The sequence below is a fragment of the Temnothorax americanus genome, unplaced genomic scaffold (assembly GCF_048541705.1).
Source record: "Temnothorax americanus isolate GAGA-0224 unplaced genomic scaffold, ASM4854170v1 Scaffold136, whole genome shotgun sequence".
NCBI classification, from domain to species: Eukaryota; Metazoa; Arthropoda; class Insecta; order Hymenoptera; family Formicidae; genus Temnothorax; species Temnothorax americanus.
This window is the reverse complement of record NW_027509271.1, coordinates 18,602-40,249: the sequence shown is the minus strand read 5'-3', so window position 1 is coordinate 40,249 and position 21,648 is coordinate 18,602. Positions and strand designations below refer to the sequence as shown.

At 47.2% G+C, this 21,648-nt stretch overlaps 3 protein-coding genes and 2 pseudogenes across 4 annotated transcripts; 3 read left to right on the top strand and 2 right to left on the bottom strand.

Annotated features, from left to right (window-relative positions):
* The first annotated feature begins 6,386 nt into the window (after nt 1-6,386).
* Nucleotides 6,387-8,708, top strand: LOC143894327 (uncharacterized). Its single transcript, XM_077400495.1, has one exon. It carries the CDS (start codon nt 6,387-6,389, stop codon nt 8,706-8,708), a length of 2,322 nt encoding a protein of 773 aa, XP_077256621.1.
* Nucleotides 8,709-9,940: 1,232 nt separating this feature from the next.
* Nucleotides 9,941-11,987, top strand: LOC143894321 (uncharacterized; annotated as a pseudogene).
* A 1,568-nt stretch (nt 11,988-13,555) lies between these two features.
* Nucleotides 13,556-16,403, top strand: LOC143894323 (uncharacterized; annotated as a pseudogene).
* Nucleotides 16,404-16,515: 112 nt separating this feature from the next.
* LOC143894322 (uncharacterized) lies at nt 16,516-20,523 on the bottom strand. 2 transcript variants are annotated; one of them, XM_077400488.1, is made up of 4 exons: nt 17,632-18,443; nt 17,485-17,553; nt 17,288-17,383; nt 16,516-17,130 (listed from the first exon to the last, which is right to left on the bottom strand). In XM_077400488.1, the coding sequence occupies exons 1-4, from the start codon at nt 17,837-17,839 to the stop codon at nt 16,637-16,639; spliced, it is 867 nt and encodes a 288-aa protein (XP_077256614.1). In that variant the 5' UTR covers nt 17,840-18,443; the 3' UTR covers nt 16,516-16,636. The 2 variants fall into 2 exon arrangements, with proteins under 2 accessions (XP_077256614.1, XP_077256615.1); XM_077400489.1 differs by lacking the exon at nt 16,516-17,130 and having other exon boundaries at nt 17,146-17,383; nt 17,632-20,523.
* On the bottom strand, nt 18,718-19,218 carry LOC143894326 (uncharacterized). Its single transcript, XM_077400493.1, has 2 exons — nt 19,027-19,218; nt 18,718-18,960 (listed from the first exon to the last, which is right to left on the bottom strand). Exons 1-2 carry the CDS (start codon nt 19,216-19,218, stop codon nt 18,718-18,720), a joined length of 435 nt encoding a protein of 144 aa, XP_077256619.1.
* Nucleotides 20,524-21,648: the final 1,125 nt, after the last annotated feature.

Sequence of the window (21,648 nt, the reverse complement as noted above, 5' to 3'; positions counted from 1 at the left end):
CCTCGCACTCGCATCAGCTTTTCGGCAGTGCGTCCATAGATGTTAATGGTCTAGTATAAAAGTCTGTGGATATTATAGTAGGAGATGTTTTGAGAAATCTACCCCGGGAGCTCCGAGGGGGGGGGGCGGGGCGGGGGGGACTCGAAGGCGAAGGGGGAGCGGTGCGGGAAGGACTCGAGGGCGAGGGGGGAGCGGGGGGGACGACTCGTTGGTGAGAAGGAGCGGGGGGGGGTCGGCGAGCGTGTCGGGACATGTTTATTAAATATTAATAAACATATCTCGTATTGACAAGAGGTACCGCCGAGGGAGGGGGGAGGTAGGTGTCCACATTCTACGCCGAAAGTGGTCCGCGGGGGGGGGGTCGTAACTTTATCGGCGCGGGGGTATTACAAAGGCGCCGTTTGGCTGCTGGAATTTAATCGGCGAATATAAACAAAACAGCGAGTAAAACACTTGACTCTGCAATGATCTCACCCTTCTAGAACATGCGAGCCGCCATTCGGTTACGGCGTCTCACTACAAAAGCGAGCATTGATAGTCCGACGACGGTTTGAAGATAAAATAGCCGAAGTAAACAATTGATAAAATTTATCACCGATGACGATTTAACCGTTGCGGAGTCCATGTTTTTTTTAGGAAGAGCCGCTGCCGATTACGATTTAACCGTCGCGGCGGTATTCGGTTATGGCGTGGCATATTACAAAAAGCGAGCGCCGATGTCCGGCTGCTGGAATGTATAAACAAAATATGTCTAACGATAATTATACGAACGCATAGCATCTATTGTCGCCATGATGATTATGGATCCACATCTTGTGGATCAGTCTTCGGCTAGTTTTCGCGACGCGAACGTTCATATTCGAGGGTGAAGTTTTTTGTGTCGAGTATTCAATACAGAAGAATATTTTTCACGATAAAGGAGATGGCAATAATTTCGATATGGATGTAGACGAGGATCGCGCGTTAACGGACGACAGTGATTATTTCAGTGATGAAAACGACAATCATGAAGAATAGTCATCGATAGAATAGTGCTAAATTTACGTACGAGACATTGCGCAATATATTTTTATTATTCAACGGGTGGTGCACTTGCATTATGTGCTCCGTGCATGGTTGCTCTATCGGACCTTGATTTCGGCATGTACGCTCGCCTAAAACACTATGTTGAGAGACGCGGAATGACGCATAGCCGATATTGTTCAAGATGTCGTGAAGCATTGTATATGATATTTCCGTGTAATATGTGCCCGATTTGCACACGATAAGAAAAAAACATTATCGCGGCTTTTAAAAGTTCATACTCGGGGCTGAAGCTTTGTGTCAAATGGGCGTATAAAGAAAACATTTTTTTCAAAAACAGTGAACAAAAATAGAGATAGACAATAATTTCGAGGCAATAATGGATGCAGATTCATCCGACGAGGATCGTCCGTTGTCGCCGGACAGCACTTATAACAGCGATGAAGATGATAACCGTAGAGAAGTTATGAAAAAAATAGTGTCGCGTCCCGAATTTTTAGCATTAGATGGACGTACGAACTGTTGCGCAATTTATTTTTATTTCAGATACGGTTCAGATAACCTGTGTTATTCGTGTATGATCGCTGCACCAGACACCGGTGAGCACATACGTGAATGTCGAGAGCATGTAACCGAACCGTACGAGGTAATGAACGTTCAATTTTGCACAGATTGTCATAATACTCCATTGTTCCAAATATATTCATGCAACATGTGCCCGATTTGCATGAAGTAATAAAAAAAAAAAAACATTATCGCAAGTGGGACATTGTTCGGCGTATCGCCTTGTAAATAGCATAGTTACTTTATGTTCATGTATTCGTTTATCGTTTATACCTAGTTGCATAAGTCGTTTGTAATTCTCGCGCGAAACGTCGGCGGATCGCGATCAGCCAAATCATGCGACTCACCTGTCGGTGCTGCCATCGCCCATCCGCCGACGGTATCCACCTCCCCGGAAAGGGAACAACTACTCGCCGCAGTGACATGTTCCAGGACCGCGGGGACAGAGCAGTAGCAATCCAGCCGTCTTACGGCAAACACATTTTGAACAGCCGCCTTACGGCACACCCTCTCATCGTCAAATAGTCGGAGAGGACACACCTCTCATCAGAACTTCTCGTCAAGCCGAAGTGCGGCACACACACACACACATAGTCTAAGAGCCGTCTTACGGCGTACGTTTGCCGGGCAAAACGCATCACGGAATCGCCTTTGCCGCCTTGCTCAACCGGGAGTGCGCACGTCTCCTACTGCCTTTTCCTGCCTGCTCTATCGCTTGATCTCCACCGTTTTGCTTGCTTGCACGAGTTTTACCATCGCATGCCGAACGAGACCCACGGAGCGGCTAAGTCAGGGGACAGGACGAGGATTGGCGGAATCACGGGGACGACGGCCGACACGGTGAGTCGTTTCGCTTAATATTTCGTAGCATGCGTTTCTGCTTCCGCGTTAAACATTTGATAGTCGTGAGGGAAACCCCCTTTTGGTCCTTCGAGTATCGCAAATCTTGCTTCCGGGGCGAAACTATCCCCGTTCATTGGTCCTTCGAGCCGGATTTCGCGTTAGAAAATTACCACCGACCTTTCGCTCACGTCGCATTATTCCTTAACTTGTTAATTTTCGCACATTCTTGTAATCGCGCATCGCGATAACACGTGGCGTGTTAAAATCTTTAGTCTCGCGCGATATCTCTCGTTCGCAATTCTTAATTCGCAGCGAAAATACTCGCGTGAACTTCTCGCTCGTCGTAACACGTTCCGCCGCAGTTATCCGCACTAACGCGAATTGCAATAACGCGTGGCGTGTTAATAATCTAATTAATTCGCGACGAGAATACTCGCGTGAATCCACGATCTCGCGCGATATCTCTCGCTCGCAATTCTCTCGCTCGTTGTAACACGTTCCATCGCCGTTATTTGTACTAATCGCAAATTGTGCAATTGACGCGGTAATTATTAAAGCCCGTCATTGTTAATGTAGAAACCGAAATATTCAGATCTCGAATATTCTCGGGCAAGCCATACGTTTTCGCCGCGCCGTCGACGGCCTTGACGCTCGGTCACGGGCCGGCAGCGTATATACACATTTTTTCTACATAAGCTAGCGTTCCATAATAACGCGCTACATTATTTTCGTTGTTGCTGGGTGTGTTTCGGCCAGACTCGAAATACATATTGAAAATACATACTGAAACTATTATTCCGATCGTTGGAATTCTCGCAAACATACTTGCCACCGATCGAATATACTGTTCGTCGGCACTGGTCCCCGGTATAGAATATACTGCAGCACTCAAGGTAATCTTATTAAAGATTATAATTACAATTATAATCACAATTGCAACGAAGTTGGCGTAATTGATACTCATGTCGTGGATTATTGCTCGTGTCATGTGTGTACTGCTCATGTCGTATACGCTGCTCGTGTCGTAGTTCCGTGCGCAACATGTATTGCTGAAAACTCAATCTGAACAAATACTTGAGTGCATTTCTCGCCGTAACCGGGCACTTGTGCCAACCTAATTGATAATTTTGATCGTTGATACAACTATTGTCTTATTTTGTGCATCCCTTGCAACCCTCTTCCTTGCTAGCTCTACACTGCATTTGATCCTCTTTTCTTGCGTTCGCCATTCGCTCTTGCGATTAACAAAATTGTCATTTTGATTGCGCTATTATATCGTAATTGAGGAACGTTCTCTAGGGAACATTCCATTGAGCCTTCGCGTAGGAATCCGAAACGAGCCATCTGCTATTCCTCATCACCTTGACGAACGGAACGGTTGTTTGCTTTCGTTCTCTCTTTCGTCCCTTAGCATATAAACTCGAAGCCTATTGTTCGCCGGTATTTTCACGGGGCGACAATACATTACGTGTCCTTGGGGTCGTTCGCCGTTGCTGTTGATTGCTTTACGTATCAACCAACATGTCGAAATCAAAGTCAGCTCCCTCTTGTCGCGAGTTATGCGTCCGGCGGATGAGGGAGATTTATGATCTTGCCCGGAAGGCCTCGTCCGAACCGACGATCCTAGAAAGTTTTCTTGCCCGCTATCAGAGCGTGGCGAGAATCGCCGAAGACTTTGAGAACGCGCATCTCAAGGTTATACAAGAGACTACTGAGTTCGACACCGAAGATGCGGTTCGGGCAGACTTCGACAAGATGCATTACGCCGTGAAGGGACGGTATCACGCGCTCACGGGCACGGCGCCCGGAACCGCACAGGCTCATTCCGCGAGCTACGCGTCGGCGATCAAGTTACCCAAAATTACGCTTCCGCAATTTTCGGGCGATCTCACGCTGTGGCCGTCTTTTATTGCTTTGTTCAACACCTCGATTCACGACAACCGACAGATCTCGTCGATAGAGAAGTATCAATATCTGCTGGCCTCGCTAAAAGGGGAGGCGCTCAATGTAATCAAGAATTTGCCCCTCGCCGCGGAGTATTACATGATTGCATACGACGCGCTGCTCGACAGATATCGGAACAGAAGGAAGCTAGCGGACCACTACCTAAAGTCGATACGCGAAGCCAAACCGTTAAAAATAGAATTGGCCGATGCCCTCCATAAATTATTAGATACGTTCACCAAAAACACTCGCGCGCTAAACCTGATGAAGTTCCCTACCGATTCGTGGGATTTCCTTTTGCTCAATTTCCTGCTCGAGAAGCTTCCCCGATCATTGCGGGAAAAGTTCGAATCTGTTCATCGGGCCGAAGAGATACCGCGAAGTTTCTTTCCGAGCACTGTAAAGTCCTTGAGGCCATCTCGGGTCCGTCGACCATGCCGTTCAAATCACAATCGTCCGCGTCGGCTTCGTCGCTTGCAACTCGAACTGCCGAGTGTCCGGTGTGCAAGGAACAACATCTCGTGTTTAAGTGCCCTCGATTCTTGAAATTATCCTCGGGAAAGGCATTCAACGGCCAAAACCGCGAATTTGTGTCTCAATTGCCTTCGCGCGGGTCATGGCACTAACAACTGCACATCAACGGGGACGTGCCGGTCGTGCCAGGCTAGGCATCATACCTTATTGCACTTCGGACGGAATTCGGGTCCAGTGGGCACCCCGGCGGATACCGGAGCCCCCTCTGAATCGGCCGCCAACGAGAGTTCGTCGCCACAACATAACGAGCCCCTCGTCACCATGACCAGCGTCGCGAAATCGAGCTCGACCGTATTACTGTCAACGGTACAGGCCGAAGCTCTCGACGTCGACGGGAATTCATTCCCCGTTCGCATGCTTTTAGATAGTGCCAGTCAGTTAAATTTTAACTCGGAAAATTGCCTGCAAAGGGGTGGTTTCGGACGAACCAAAGGTCGCACGGTAGTTCTAGCGGTTAATGATACTAAGTGCTACTCGAGGTAGCACCTCCCTCGTGATTCAAGTACAGGGTAACGGCAATACTCGCGTTTCGATAAAGGCTACGATTCTCCCACGCATCTCCGCCCAATTACCTAGTAGTCAAGTCGAACAAAGAGCGTGGAAACACATAGAGGGATTGAAACTGGCGGATCTGCAGTATCACCGACCGGGTCCCATCGATATCTTAATCGGCGCAGAGATCTTTACGTCATTGCTTCGAGACGGTCGTCGCGTAGGGAAGAAGGGCGAACCAGACGCCTTTAATTCCATTTTCGGTTGGGTTCTAGTCGGTTCGGTATCAACTCAGGCATCTCGGTCTACACACTCGTTCCTGACTCTCGATTCATTAGATGCGTCTCTCAGTCGATTTTGGCAGTTAGACGAGATTCCCACGGCTCCGCCGTATACACAGGAAGATAGACGTTGCGAGGAATTATTTGCGCAGACCACGCGTCGCGATGTATCTGGTCAATTTGTAATATCGTATCCTTTCATAAAGGACAAACCTTGTTTCGTTGGCACGCGTCAAGTAGCCATGAACAGATTTCGCGCACTTGAGCGTCGCTTCAAAACGGATAAAGAATTCAAAATAAATTACAACAAATTCATGCAGGATTACTTAGATAATGGCTATATGAAATTGATCAAGCAGCCGTTCCCAGTGGACGGACCTGTCTTTTACCTACCCCATCATGGGGTAGCACGACTACGAAATTGCGCGTCGTATTTTATGGATCGGCTAAGGATCTGAACGGCGTCTCGCTGAATCAAATGTTGCGATCCGGTCCCAAATTACAATCAGACATAGTTGTGATATTGTTGATGTTCCGACTCGGTCTCGTGGCGCTCACCGCGGACTTCTGATATTGGTCAAACTCGGTCATTGTGACTATCAGCGAATAGTGTGGCGTTTCTCAGAAAACGATCCGATCTCGGACTACCTTTTGTTGACTGTCACTTTCGGATTGACATGCTCTCCATTCATAGCGATTGCTCGCATGTTAAAGTTAGCAGCGGAAGGCAAGACAAGTTATCCATTGGCCGCGGCTGCTTTGGAGGAAAGCGTCTACGTCGACGATGTGGTGACAAGTGTCGAGTCAGTGGAGAAGGCCCGCGAGCTTCAGCGGCAACTACAAGCCTTGCTTAAAACTGCCGGCTTCGAACTCAGAAAATGGGCCAGTAGCCATCCGTCGGTCTTAGCTGATCTGGATCCGGAACTCTGCAGCCAGTCGTTACTATCCTTTGAATCGCCGGAAGACCAGTTTCTTAAGATCCTTGGACTTCGTTGGTGCCCTCAAACGGACGACTTTGGATTTCAGGTCAACCCGTTGGACAGAGATTGCACCAAACGCACCATTCTCTCTGAATTAGCTCGCATCTTTGATCCCTTGGGGTTCCTGACCCCGCTTACATTCATGGCCAAACGATTGATCCAGCAACTCTGGATGCTCAAAGTAGAGTGGGACGACAGGCCTCCCTCAGAGATATGTTCTAAATGGGAAAGATACAAGTCGGAGCTATCCGCGTTGGCCGCCATTCGTATACCTCGTACTATCGCGGTCGTAAATAACGTAGTCAGGCGAGAAATCCACGGATTTTGTGACGCGAGCGAGCAGGGCTACGGAGCCGTTGTATATATTAGACTCGTCACCGAGAATGGGGTGATAATCCGCATGCTCACCGCCAAATCAAGGGTGGCCCCACTCAAGGCCATCACCTTACCGAGACTCGAACTTTCCGCGGCAATCTTGCTGTCAAATTTGTTGGAATATGTCGAGAAAATTCTCCGACCTAAAGTTGCCGTCGACGACACATACGCCTGGTCGGATTCTGAGGTTACCCTTCCGCACCGTTGGAAGACGTTCGTGCGTAATCGTGTCGCACGCATCCAGTCCAACACTAACATTTCCTGCTGGAAACATGTCGATACCAAATCTAACCCCGCTGATTGCTGTTTAAGGGGCTTGTTCCCCCAGGAACTAGTCGACCACCCGCTGTGGTGGACCAGTCCTGCGTGGCTTGTCGAATTCGAACCCACTCCAGAAACGACATTGGAAGCTGAGGATCTTCCCGAGGAGGAAGAAAATTCTCGCGCCTTTGTCTGCACAAATCCTGCGGATGATGTAGATTCCATTACTGTTGTCGATTCGCTGCTTGATCGCTTCTCGTCGTTAGACAAACTCGTCAGAGTGTTCGCGTATTGCCTCCGATTCGCTACCAAAACTAGATCAAACGCGCTCACTCTCGTCGTGGATCAAATCGAATTTCACTCGACCTTGTTATACCTCGTCAAATTTGTACAATCTCGTTGTTTCGCAGAGGATATCGGTAGCTTAAAACGCAATCAAGGTTGCTCCAAACCTCTGCGAAAACTCGCCCCCTTTTTGGATGCTCGCGGAGTCCTCAGGATGGGCGGCAGGCTGACCCATTCCGCCATCTCATACGAGGCTAAACACCCGGCACTGCTGCCTAACCGACATCGACTCACGGAACTTATAGTAGAGCGCACCCACCGCCTGCATCTGCATCCGGGACGTCGAGCGTTGCATTATATCCTGTCACAAAACTTCTGGATCCTGGGGGCCCATCAGGCCATTAAACGCTGCCTATCGCGTTGCTATCGGTGCTTCAGTGCGAATCCACGCCCGATGCAACCGCCCATGGCGGACCTACCGTTAGATCGAGTACGTCAGGTTAAGCCCTTTTCGATCACCGGAGTCGACTACGCTGGGCCATTCCCAGTCTACAATCGTCGTTTCCGCGGAGCAACCCCGTTCAAGGCCTACGTGTGCCTTTTTGTCTGCTTCGCAACCAAGGCAGTTCACCTAGAGCTCGCCTTTTCTCCATCTACAGAATCGTTCCTGTCAGCCCTGAGGCGCTTCATCGCTAGACGCGGCCGTTGCTCGCGAATATACAGCAACTGCGGCACCAACTTTGTTGGAGCTCAACGGGAGCTCGTCGGCTGCATGCAGGCTGCCGCGGAACGGGAGCAAATCCAGTGGGCTTTCAACCCCCCCTCGGCACCGCATTTCGGTGGCCTTTGGGAAGCCGAGATCAAATCAATGAAGACCCACTTAAAGCGAGTGGTGGGGACACAGATCCTCACCGTGGAGGAGTTCAGTACGCTCGTAACCCAAGTAGAAGCTATCCTGAACTCCAGACCCCTCTGTCCCACCAGTTCAGATCCCAGCAATCTCGGGGTGCTCTCCCCGGGGCATTTCCTCACCCTGGAGCCTCTCGTGGCGGTTCCACACCCTGACCTGAACCCGGTGCCGATGAACAGACTCGATCGGTGGCAACTGGTGCAACATATGCACTAGCAGTTCTGGAAGAGGTGGCATGATGAATACCTGCACACCCTCCAACAGCGACCGAAGTGGTTGCAATCGGCACCTACGGTAAAAAAGGACACACTGGTCCTGGTAAAGGGCGAAAACGCCCCTCCCTTGCAATGGAGGCGAGGGCGAATCGTGGAGCTGCACCCGGGCCGTGACGGCGTCGCTCGGGTCGCTACGGTGCGGACGGCGGATGGCGTGCTTACTCGTCCTCTGGTGAAGTTGTGCCCACTGCCGATGGACACTTTGCCAGAGAAATCTATTTAAGCGTAGAAAATACGTCGTATTTTGGTGGGCGGTATGTTCGGCGTATCGCCTTGTAAATAGCATAGTTACTTCATGTTCATGTATTCGTTTATCGTTTATACCTAGTTGCATAAGTCGTTTGTAATTCTCGCGCGAAACCTCGGCGGATCGCGATCAGCCAAATCATGCGACTCACCTGTCGGTGCTGCCATCGCCCATCCGCCGAAGGTATCCACCCCCCCGGAAAGGAAACAACTACTCGCCGCAGCGACATGTTCCAGGATCGCAGGGACAGAGCAGTAGCAATCCAGCCGTTTTACGGCAAACACATTTTGGACAGCCGCGTTACGGCACACCCTCTCATCGTCAAATAGTCAGAGAGAACACACCTCTCATCAGAATTTCTCGTCAAGCCGCCGTGCGGCACACACAGACACACATAGTCTAAGAGCCGTCTTACGGCGTACGTTTGCCGGGCAAAACGCATCACGGAATTGCCTTTGCCGCCTTGCTCAAGGGAGTGCGCACGTCTCCTACTGCCTTTTTCTGCCTGCTCTATCGCTTGCTCTCCACCGTTTTGCTTGCTTGCACGAGTTTTACCATCGCATGCCGAACGAGACCCACGGAGCGGCCAAGTCAGGGGACAGGACGAGGATTGGCGGAATCACGGGGACGACGGCCGACACGGTGAGTCGCTTCGCTTAATATTTTGTATCATGCGTTTCTGCTTCCGCGTTAAACATTTGATAGTCGTGAGGGGAACCCCCCTCTAGTACTTCGAGTATCGCAAATCTTGCCTCCGGGGCGAAACTATCCCCGTTCAGACATTATACATAACGTGCACAACATGGTGTAGATAATTGAAGAGAAATCTGTGGAGCTTCCAAAATCTGACGATGACTTAATAATGGAATGTATTACAACATATATCACCGATGGTTTGCGTGAAGAAGATCAAGGAGTGAAATTGACGGATGTGCGACGAATATCGCCGGTGCAGTTTCTTCGCGATCGCGAACTCGGTATACGCGGAACCGGTCAACGCTTCGCTAGACAAAGAGTCGTTATCAATACCAATTCTCCTTATGACTGGGATTCTAACGTGAGACGAAAAGTGTATCGACGGCTGCGGGACGAGTGCGTTAGCGAGGAAGAATCACGTGCAGCTCGCCGTGCTGACGTTGTGCCGTATCATATTAAACTTATTGTTGACTATCGCTATTGGGCGTCTAAATTTTGTGAACAGCTCTATGATTGTGAAGCAACATACATTAAGATTCATACAGGTATTGGAAAATACGTCGAATTGGTGGTGATGAACAATTTGATACGTATGTATATGTACCCTGGCCGTCTCAATAATCCTAATTATCTATTGATGCTTCAAAGAACCTATGAACGTGACCTTGATGATATTAATAATTGGGAGAATAATCATGGATTTAATGTCCCCTACTTCAGTCCTGGTTATTTTATGTCTGCGCACTATGAAATTCAACGTTGCAAACGATATTGTTCAGCGTGCAATCAAGTCACGTGCAAGTGCTTTATCGAAGAATGTGACGTGATTTAAAAAGACAGTATTAAAAACGAAACATGGAACATCTCGATGAAACGGAACGCAACTTGTTGGAACGATCCAACCAAATCGCTACCTTGGACGAATATTTTGCATGGATACGGCGATGCGAGGAGTTCATTGAGCAGCTCGAAGAAGACTGTCGTTCCAAACGTCCGCGGCTTTCAATCACAGATGAGAGCCGCATAAACAAACAATCTTTAGTGGCAAGAATCGCGCGACTCGAAGGTGCGAAGACTATTACAGAAACGGTTCGTACATATCGGAGGTGAGTACGCGGCGGGCACTAGTAGTGACGATAACGCGGAAAGACTCGTTTGGCGAGAAATCGATGCCGCGTTCGAAATCCGTGTATTGACCGGTGCGGTGATAAATATCAATTACATCGAACCGCGAAAATTTCTCGAAGATGCTGAAGTCATCGTGCTCGATCGTATGCGGAACGTCATGCAAAGACACGCAAGTGTAAAGATAAACACTGTGTTCAACGGCGAGTTTGTGACGGGTGACAAACGTGCGAACAAAAGTGTCAGCACGAGAAACCGTGAACTCTTTCATGCGTCCGATCTGCGCGAGTGGTACGAGCGATACGTTATCGAGCCTACTTTATCACGTCTCGAAGAGTTTCAGGAACGCGACAGCGGGTGGGCGTTGTCGCGTATACTTAATTTGACTGTGAACGTGAGCAAATACAATCCTTTGCACGCGGGATGTTACATCAATTTACCGCAAAAAATCAAATCGAAAAAAGCGGTGATCAACGTGCAATCGATGGACAATGCATGTTTCGCGTGGTCAGTGGTGGCTGCTTTATATTCAACCGAAAGACATTCAGAACGGGAATCCTTGTACCGACATTACACAATAGTATTAAATTTACAAGACATTGAGTTTCCAATGACTTTAAAACAGATTAAAAAGTTCGGACGACTCAACGATATATCCATCAATGTGTATGCATCGAGGGAGAGAAGACGCCGAACGTTTTCCCGATATGGCTCACCGACCTGAAGAGAGAAAAGCACGTCAATTTGCTGTACGTGCAGGACCCGCGAGACGACAACGTGGGACATTTCGCGTGGATAAAGAACCTATCGCGTCTCGTTAGCTCGCAATTGAGCAGGCACAATGGTCGGAAATACTTTTGCGATTGGTGAGTACCTATACTCCTTTTTAATAAAAAATTATAAAAAATATTTTTAATATAAAAATTAAAAAATGTGTTTTTCTTTTTGCAGCTGTTTACATTATTTTAGATCGAGCGAGCAATTGGAAGCCCACGGAGTAGACTGCCGAGAGATAAACAACTGTGCCATCCGACTACCGAGCGAAGACGACAAGTGGCTGAGTTTCAAGAATCACAGCAGGAAGGAACGAGTTCCGTTCGTCGTGTACGCCGACCTGGAATGTACCCTCGAGAAGACGGATGCGGATCCGACAACGTTCACATACACGTCTCAACGACTCGTTATCCGCGTATCGGTTTCGTCGCGATAAGGATTGCGTCGCGTGGTTCGCCGAGGAACTAAGACGTTTAGCACACGACGTAAAGACTATCTTATCCGGTAATGTTCGCATGACAAAATTAACGCGAGACGAGCGGGAGATATTTCACAGCACGACGCATTGCCACATTTGCGAAAAACCGTTCGAGCCAGACGACGCCGCGACGTGCCAGTACGCGATCATTGTCATCTGACCGGTCGTTATAGAGGTCCCGCGCATTCCAACTGTAATCTAAATTACACAAATTCGCATTACATTCCAATAATTTTTCATAATTTATCGGGTTACGATGCGCATTTTATTATCAAGGAAATAGCTACAGCGTACGAAGGACACGTAGACTTACTTCCAATCACGAAAGAAAAATACATTTCATTCACAAAACACGTTAAAGATACCGCAGAAAAATCAGATTTTCGAAGCGACATAAAATTACGGTTTATCGATTCGTATAAATTCGTATAAATTAGCATCTTTTCTATGCAGAGTTAAGTTGAAAATTGTACGTTCTCAATTTTCCTAATATATCGACCGAGGATATTGATCTTTTGACGCGAAAAGGCGTATTTCCGTACGAATACGTGGATTGTGTGGACAAGCTGGAGGACACGTGTTTACCACCGCGCGAATCGTTTTACAGTTCCTTGACCGGTGACACCGTATCCGAGAGCAATTACGAGATTACGAGCACGCCGCGAACGTTTGGCGACAATTCTCCGTTCGAACCTTGGGCGAATACAGCGATCTGTATCTAAAGACCGATGTCTTGTTATTGGCTGACGTTTTTGAAAATTTCCGCGACAGTATAGTGAGTTACGGACTCGATCCCGCGTACTACTATACTTTGCCAGGTTTCACATGGGACGCCATGTTGAAGCATACTCGCATAAATTTCGAACTGCTCACCGACATTAACATGGTTATGTTCATTGAACGCGGTATACGCGGTGGTCTGAGTCAATGTTCCGGCAGATACGCGCGGGCCAACAACAAATACATGCAGTCATACGATTCATCCAAACCGTCGTCGTACTTGATGTACTTTGATGTAAACAATTTGTACGGCTGGGCGATGTGTGAGCCACTGCCCTACGCGGAGTTTCGATGGGTCGAAGCGACGTTTCGAATTTCGAGTTTAGCGCGATCGCTTCGCATTCGCTTACGGGTTATATTCTTGAGGTCGATCTAGAGTATCTACAGAATATACACGACGCGCACGCTGACCTACCGTTCTGTCCGACGAGCGATACCTAAACCGCCCGGCAAACAGCAGGACAAACTTCTCGCCACGCTGTACGATAAGAAGCGTTAAGGTGCGATTTCATTGACGCTAGAAACCAGCGGCAACGTCAAGAAAATGTAGTGGGGAAAGAAGTTTCGTTGAATTTTGCGGTATGTTAAAAAGTTGAGACGGTCTGAACTTCTTCCCTCACTACATTTTCTTGACGCTGCGCTGCCGCTGGTTTCTAGCGTCAATGAAATTGCACTTTTACGTCATCCATTATCGCAATCTACAGCAGTGCACGCGACACGGCATTCGCGTCTCAAAGATACATCGCGTATTGCAATTCGCTCAATCTACGTGGCTCCGCACTTACATCGAGCTCAGTACGAAATTTAGAACACTGGCCCAGAACGATTTTGAGAAAAATTCATATAAATTGATGAATAACGCGGTTTTTGGGAAAACAATGGAGAACGTTCGAAACCACGTTGATGTAAAATTAGTGACAAAGTGGGAGGATAGATTCGGCGCACAGGCACTGATCTCGAAACCAAATTTTCACAGCAGGAGCGTTTTTTCAGAAAATCTGACAGCCGTCGAACTGCGAAAACTCGAAGTTAAATTTGACAAACCTATTTACGTCGGCATGTGCATTCTCGACGTATCGAAAGTCTGTTTGTACAAATTTCATCGCAAGTACATGTCTCCCCTGTATGGCGACATGTGTAGAATTATGTAAACCGATACGGACAGTCTGATATACCACATCGAGTGCGAGGATGTGTACGAGAACGTGAAACGCGATATCGCTAAATTCGACACGAGCGATTACGCGATCGACAACGCGTACGGTATAACGCTCGAGAACAAAAAAGTGCCGGGCTTGATGAAGGACGAGAATAACGGTGCGATCATGACCGAATTCGTCGGACTCAGGGCGAAAATGTACGCGTTGAGGGTGGATGGTAAGAAAGACTGTAAAAAAGCGAAAGGTGTCAAGAGCAACGTCGTAGCGCGTACTATAACGTTCGACGATTACACGAGATGTCTGCGAGACGAAATTGAAATGACGCGACAGCAGTCCTGTATACGATCAAAGTTGCACGAGGTGTACACCGTGTCCGAAACAAAAATCGCTCTGAGTCCGTACGACGATAAGCGATACGTTATACCCGATTCGACCGATACGTTACCGTGGGGACATTACCGAATACCTTTGTAACGTATGTATGTATGCATGTATGTATGCATGTATGTAATAGTATAACGTATGCAGTAGTATATGTATGTAACGTAATATATAATGTAGTAGTAGTAGTAGTATAACGTATGTATGTCGTATAACGTATGTATGTCGTATAACGTATGAATGTACGAATGTATGAATGTAGAATAACGTAACGTATTGTGAGTATTATATTACAGTTGCAACCCGATTTCCCTCGGTCTTGCTAGCCGAGGGAGCGCGGCTGCAATTGGATTGACTTACCGCCAAACGATAGCTCAAAAGGGGATACCGAGGTCCGATTCCTTACCGTAATTCCGGTATCTAAGGTTTTGGACGATACCTTGTGATTGGGCGCCAGGTGCGATTATAGACGCGCACCACGTCTCGGCAATGCTCACCGTAGCCTCAATGGCCTCGTCACGAGTTCAGGGCGTAAGTCCGCGCGAAAGAGGTGGAAGTGGAGAAGGAGCGTGACACAACCGGCACACAAAATAAAGCTCGGCGATTAACAACAGTAATTAGATATATTTCACAAAATGAGCGGTTAAATCATACCGGAAAACCAGGGCCGGATATCGCTCGACAGGCCGGTGCCAACGCGGCACTCGGATCGGCCGTTAGCGCGCGCGAAGTGCGTGATGTTCGCGTCCGCGAGACTCCCTTCGCGAGCAAAGCTCCCAAGCGAGCCCCGCAATCTCGGTCTGGATACGTGAGACCACGCGGTAACGCCAATCCGCCCCCGTCTTAATCCCCCGATTCCGAACGCACGGCGACTCTCATACGCACGACGTGAACGATCTTTATTCGCCCGACATGACAATCCTTACCGACTCGACATCAACGATCCGCACACGCACGACACAATATACGCGCCGCCACGCAATGGCGCGCTCGCGAGATCCTTCCTCTAGCCGGCGCGACGATATTTGCCCGCGCACGCAACGCAAAATATCCGCGAGGCTCGCGACACACTACAAGATGTCCGGCGCGGTCCCTCCCGACACGCACACGGGGCTTCCGTACACGACACGCAACAATATATCCAAATACGCAACTCTAACCACAATAAGCACCGGAGCGTACCGCCCGCGGCACGCCTCCGTCCACGATTCACAAAACACGCACAACGATAGCCGCGAATTGACTGTCGATCGTACGCGAGCTTTCGAGTAGGGCTTTCAGAGAGACTTCTGGCTACGATCTCGGCCGGCCACGGGCCCGCGATCCCGACACACAGCCGCAATAACTTCCCCGGCACCCACGACGGCGGGAGCCGGTAGCTAAGCACGGCATGCGAACAGGCCGATTCACACGGTACTCTAGTCGATATACACGCTTACTTGCGCCGGGTCGCGACCGAGATCGAGCCCACAATTACTTGGTAGCACCGGAGTGGAGGTCTTACAATTCTGGCTGCTCGCTGCTGCTCGGCGGCGTCGGGGCGCTCGTCCAGGTGTGGCTCCTCGTTGGCGGCTCGATCGACAGTGAGGAGTGGTCGGTTCGGCGGGACTACGCCGGGCAGCCGCACTTGCGCCCTCAAGCTCGCGGTCCTTCCGCCCCGCCGATTGGTCGTGTGCGTCGCCCTGTTCGCGACGTTGCAGACGATTTTCCGCCATTTTCCCGCGGCCCGTTTGATTTGGCTGCTGATTGCGCGTTGGCCCCTCGCGGTTTCCCGCCCGGCTGGCCAGGCCGTGGCGGCGCCGCTCGGCCCTCGGGGCTAGAGCTCTAGATTATAAGAGTAGCGCAAAAGTCGGACATGTTGGTACTAAAAGGGCGCGAAAAATTTGAACGAGACATGTAAACCGTTTTCCGCTCACTGCCAATATGGAATATTTATAGTATACGTAACATATGTAAATGTATTATAAATTTGTTTTGTGGTATGTACATATCTATTTGCAGTGAATATTGAAACGCAGTAATTATTATATTTTTAATGCACTCTGTATGATATTCAGGATAATGAAATAAAAAAAGTCTTGAAATTTTATAATTTCATTCATTATTTTGAATCACATATAAATTATATTGTATCTTTGTACTTATGTTGTGTCTTTGGTATGTTTATATATATATATATTTGTACTTATATTTAATGTTTATTACATTATATGTTATCACAAGTGTAATTACTTGTTTACAGCATTTCTCATGCCAACGCTCTTGCTTCCACACTTCGAAGATTTATTACAAACTATTGTATTGTTAAATTTACGCACGATGAAATGAATGCGTGAAAAAAGATATGCTTTCAGGATATGCTTTCCAACAGAATGGCACGGTGGAAATTTGTATGTAATACAAAGCGGCAGCAACGTTTCTAACATTTCAGAGAATGTAACTACACCTGATAGAATTTCTTCTTCACGTTTTCGAAATATGAACTCTGCATTTTGTAAAAAACAATAAACCAATTCGCTACTAAATATTAGCCCTGAATTTTTGTCAAAAGTGTCTGGTCGAGAGTAATTGCTTAGATTAGTGAGAATCTGTGCACGAGAAATATCACACGAAGTAGATTTCAATAAAGCCGATTTGCACGTTTCGCATCGTATGCGATGCCTATTTATAACCGTTTGTACAACTGCTCCACTAAGTTTATATAAAGATTGACCTTCTTCTTCTGCAAATCAAGTATTTGTTTTCATTATGAAAAATGTACAATTATAAAGCATCAATGAAACCTATATACTGCAGTAAAAAAAAATTTTATATTATTTCGTAACAGTCGAAGATATTGAGATATCTGAAATTTCGAAATAAAGATTTTATTTATATACCAGATAAAACTGAACCAATCAATTCCAGATCCATATAAATAGATGTAGAGACATCCGTTGTATTTCGTGAAGAGCTGTTCTCAGGACTTACATTGTCTAAAGTGGGATAATAATATTGAACAAGTTATACAAAATATATGACAATAAACACAATAATTATGAGCATTTATGTCATGTCTAGTTGCAGAAAATCTTACTTTCAATAAATTGATTAGGGCTAACGTTCTCGTCGCACAAACTGCTTCCGTAGGTAAAATCAGGTAGATCTGAAAACATTAAAGAATGTTCAGTGTCTATTTGTAGTAAGCAAAATAGTATTAACATCAGTTTCTAAATGTACATACCTATTTTTGTCGACGAACTTTGTCGTGTCTTCAAGTACTTAAAGAGGAAAACAGTATCTTCTGCCTCAAAATTACCATTTTTATTTGGTTTAAAATATTGTGCTGCAGATATCATTCTAAGTGCACTTTTGAATTCCTTCGGAGTTGGAACTGGATTCTTTCCTCTAATCATAGAGAATAAATTTTTCGTCCGATTCTGCGAACCCATTCAGCTCTCTGAATTGAATCAGTTGGTAATCAATGTAACATTTTTCCTGTACCTTGCTGCGAAAAGCAACCGTCTGCACAACACTGGCGGCATTTTGTACAAAATAATTTTTTCGCATTCTTTTCGTCACACACAATCGGAATCAGACCACAATCACCACATCAAACAGGTTATGTTGTCCTCGTGTGTCTTTGCCATGTCGAGAAAGAGTAAGAAAGAGCATGGTGTAGAAAGAGATAGACGATACCGACATGGCGGTCGACCAATAGGAATACGCGGTTGTCGGCATTCGCAAGGATCAAAGGTTTCGGACTTTTGCGCTACTCTTATAATCTAGAGCTCTACTCGGGGCGCCGTCGGGGAGAGTGTGCGGGTCGCCCACCCGCGCTGCAGTCGCGGTGGTGCACCCGTGTTTATGCTGCGGCGGGGCCGTGTTACGCTGTGCGGCAGCCGCGGCAGGCAGGCCCTGGTAGCCCGCCCGTTGGTCCGACCCCTCCGCCGTACGTCCTCCGAGCGCCCGGTCTTCCCTCGTCGCGACTAACGTCGGTACATTAGGTCGTGATCCCCCGCTCCGACACCACCTGTCGTCCCTACGGAAATTAGCCTAAAAGGGTTAGTTAACGCGAGTGGCCCTTCCTCGACTCGAGTCGAGGCGCCACCCTGAACCTTCCCCTCGGCCGAGCTACCGTCTGGGCGGAGGACGCGACAAATGTCACATCACACAGTATTGGAAAGAATATTAATAAAAATATTACACATGTGTATTTCATATTTTTTTTACGTACTTTATATGTATTTCATATTTCAAACATTTTACATATATTACATATTAGATATTGCATTTTTTATGTTAAGAATAAAAATACAGTTTACACGAATTAAATAACATTGTCCTTGTGTATCCATGAATTGTGCGATCCATCGAATCTCAGCCATTTAACGTAAACCTCATCACCCCTCTTGCGCAGTACTTTCTCCACGAGATACACGTCCGGATAAGTCGCGCGATGCAACTCGTGCTCGTAGAACGCCCCAGCGACGGATTTTCCACGATAGTCCTCGAGTAGATAGGTTACGGGATTGGTACGCTGCACTTTAACGATCTTAAACACCTCGGTGGTCTAATTCGGTGTGTAGCCCTTCTCGAAAATTGTTTTGTATTTGCTAACGCGCACCGAGTCACCCACTTTGAATTTTGCCGGACCCGCGATCTTTATCGCGCTGTACACCGTAGCCAAGAGTCTTTCGGCTTTCGCGGGGGTAACGTCGACGAGTCGCATGCCGATGGTTTGATGCTTGCGCGCGTTGTAATCCGACACGAGTCGCGGCAACGCGTCGACCCACTTGTAATTTCCGTTGAGCGTAAACATCTTCCACATGTTGTTCTTTAACGTACGATTGAATCGCTCGACGACCGACGCCTTCAACACCGATTACGTGGAATAATGATTGATGTCGTGTTTTCTCACGAGACGTTGCACATCGGTATGTTGTAAAATTCCTTCCCCATGTCGGTTTGTAAATTACTAGGGCACCTCCCGCAGCGTCGAATTATCTCAGCGATAGCGTCGGCTGTTTCGCTGCCGCCTTTACCCTTGAGCGTCGGCCCACGCGTACTTGCTCAACACATCGATGACGGTGAGAATGTAGTGGTAGCCTCCGTTGAAACGCGAGTACGGACGCATCTCGACGATGTCAGCCTGCCACAGGTCGTCGTACCCTCGCACTATGACGTGTCTGCGGGGAAAATTTCTTCTCGCCGGTGCGTGCAATTCGTCCACCAACCGTCGCTTTTCGATATTTTTATCCGCATCGGTCGATTTTAACGGTCTCATGTTTCGTTGTCGCCGTTTCTGCTTCTAGTGCATTGTTCGTAGCAGTTTCCGAACAGTTCGTAACCGCTTCTGAACAGTTCGTAACCGCTTCTGAACCATTCGTGAATCATTCGTTGTCGCTCGTCGTCGTCGTCAGTTAACTGCTTCTTACCACTCATCGTCGTCGTCGTCGTCGACGTTCTTTAGCCGTTTGTAGCCTTCCCTGTCTCCGCGTAGTTCGCAGCTGTTTTTAAACCGCTCGTAATCGTTTTTAAGCTGTTTTTGAACCGTTTGACAACCGTCCGACAATCGTTCTCGAACCGCTAGACAGCTGTCCGACAACCGTTCTCGAATCGTTCATTGCCGTTCCTCGCCGTCGTTAATGAACCGTTGCTTTTCTTCACTCGTCGCCTTTTGATAGTCGTTTCTGCTGAACCGTTTGTCCATTCTTGTTCGTTGTCGCGTCTGATTCAACGATATTCGCACGTCGAAGCGCGTTTATCGCAGTTCGTAACGCTTGCAGATCTTTCTCGAACGCAGTCAGTTTCTCGTCTGATTCTTTTCGTTGATTGTTCAATATTTTAAAGAATTGATCAACGTACAGTTTGTTAACTGCGTCGCCGTCAGTCTCAGGTTGCGCTAGGCGACGAATCTTGCGTGACTTTGCGTCAAAGTCCGTGGCGGCGCGACACAGAGCGTTATTGCGCACGAAATTTCTCATTAATCCGCTCCATCGATGGTACGAAATGGCGTTTGTCGCGTCTCCGCTGTGCTCAAACAATCCAAATTTGTTGATTGGCATTTCGACGCTGATTGAACGGATCGCCGTCGCACCGTTTAATTTATGATAAGCCCGGCTTCGCGAAGTTCGTCGATGATCGACATGATCTCGTTGTCGTGGGCATTGTTGCCACCCGTGTAAAGTTAGCCCCCCAACTTTAAAAAAAATTAATTTTTTTTAGCTCATTTGATTGCTCATTGTTTGCACATGTATGCACATTTTAAATTTTTGTTTGCACATTTCTAGTAAAAAAGTTATTAACAAAACAATTTTGGGGGGCCAACTTCACATTAGCCCCTCAACTACGAGCAAATTAGATCCAAATAGTCTTAATCGATAGATTTTCGTTTGCACATTTCGAAACAGGTCGATTTTTCGTTTGCACACCCTTGGTTAAACAGTCATTAACAATTAAAGTTTCGAAAACGGTCAATGTCAGTAGATAAGTTCGATACACGTATACTGTGTTTAAAATGGCATTAATCGATAGATTTTCGTTTGCACATTTTGAAACAGGTAGATTTTTCGTTTGCACACCCTTGGTTTAAAAGTTATTAACAATTAAAGTTTCGAAAACGATCAAAAATCAACCTGTTTCGAAATGTGCAAACGAAAATCTATCGATTAATGCCATTTTAAACACAGTATACGTGTATCGAACTTATCTACTGACATTGACCGTTTTTGAAATTTTAATTGTTAATAACTTTTAAACCAAGGGTGTGCAAACGAAAAATCGACCTGTTTCGAAATGTGCAAACGAAAATCTATCGATTAAGACTATTTGGATCTAATTTGCTCGTAGTTGGGGGGCTAATGTGAAGTTGGCCCCCCCAAAATTGTTTAGTTAATAACTTTTTTACTAGAAGTGTGCAAACGAAACTTCAAAATGTGCATACATGTGCAAACGATGAGCAATCAAATGAGCTAAAAAAAATTAATTTTTTTTAAAGTTGAGGGGCTAACTTTACACGGGTATTGTTGCCAGCTTGACGTAAAGCGTCGAGCAATCGCAGACGATCCACTAGCTCGTTGGGGTCGTCCCAGTGCACGTAGTCGATCTTATTGTCGGTTAGCGTCATTGCGCGAGACATGGATAATCCTTTTCCGGATTTTTTCTTCTTGGATTCGGTAGACATCAACGGTGAGATTACAAATCGATACTTGAATCCCACGTTGCCCTTTAGTCGCCCGAGAGGATCATGCTTGTATTT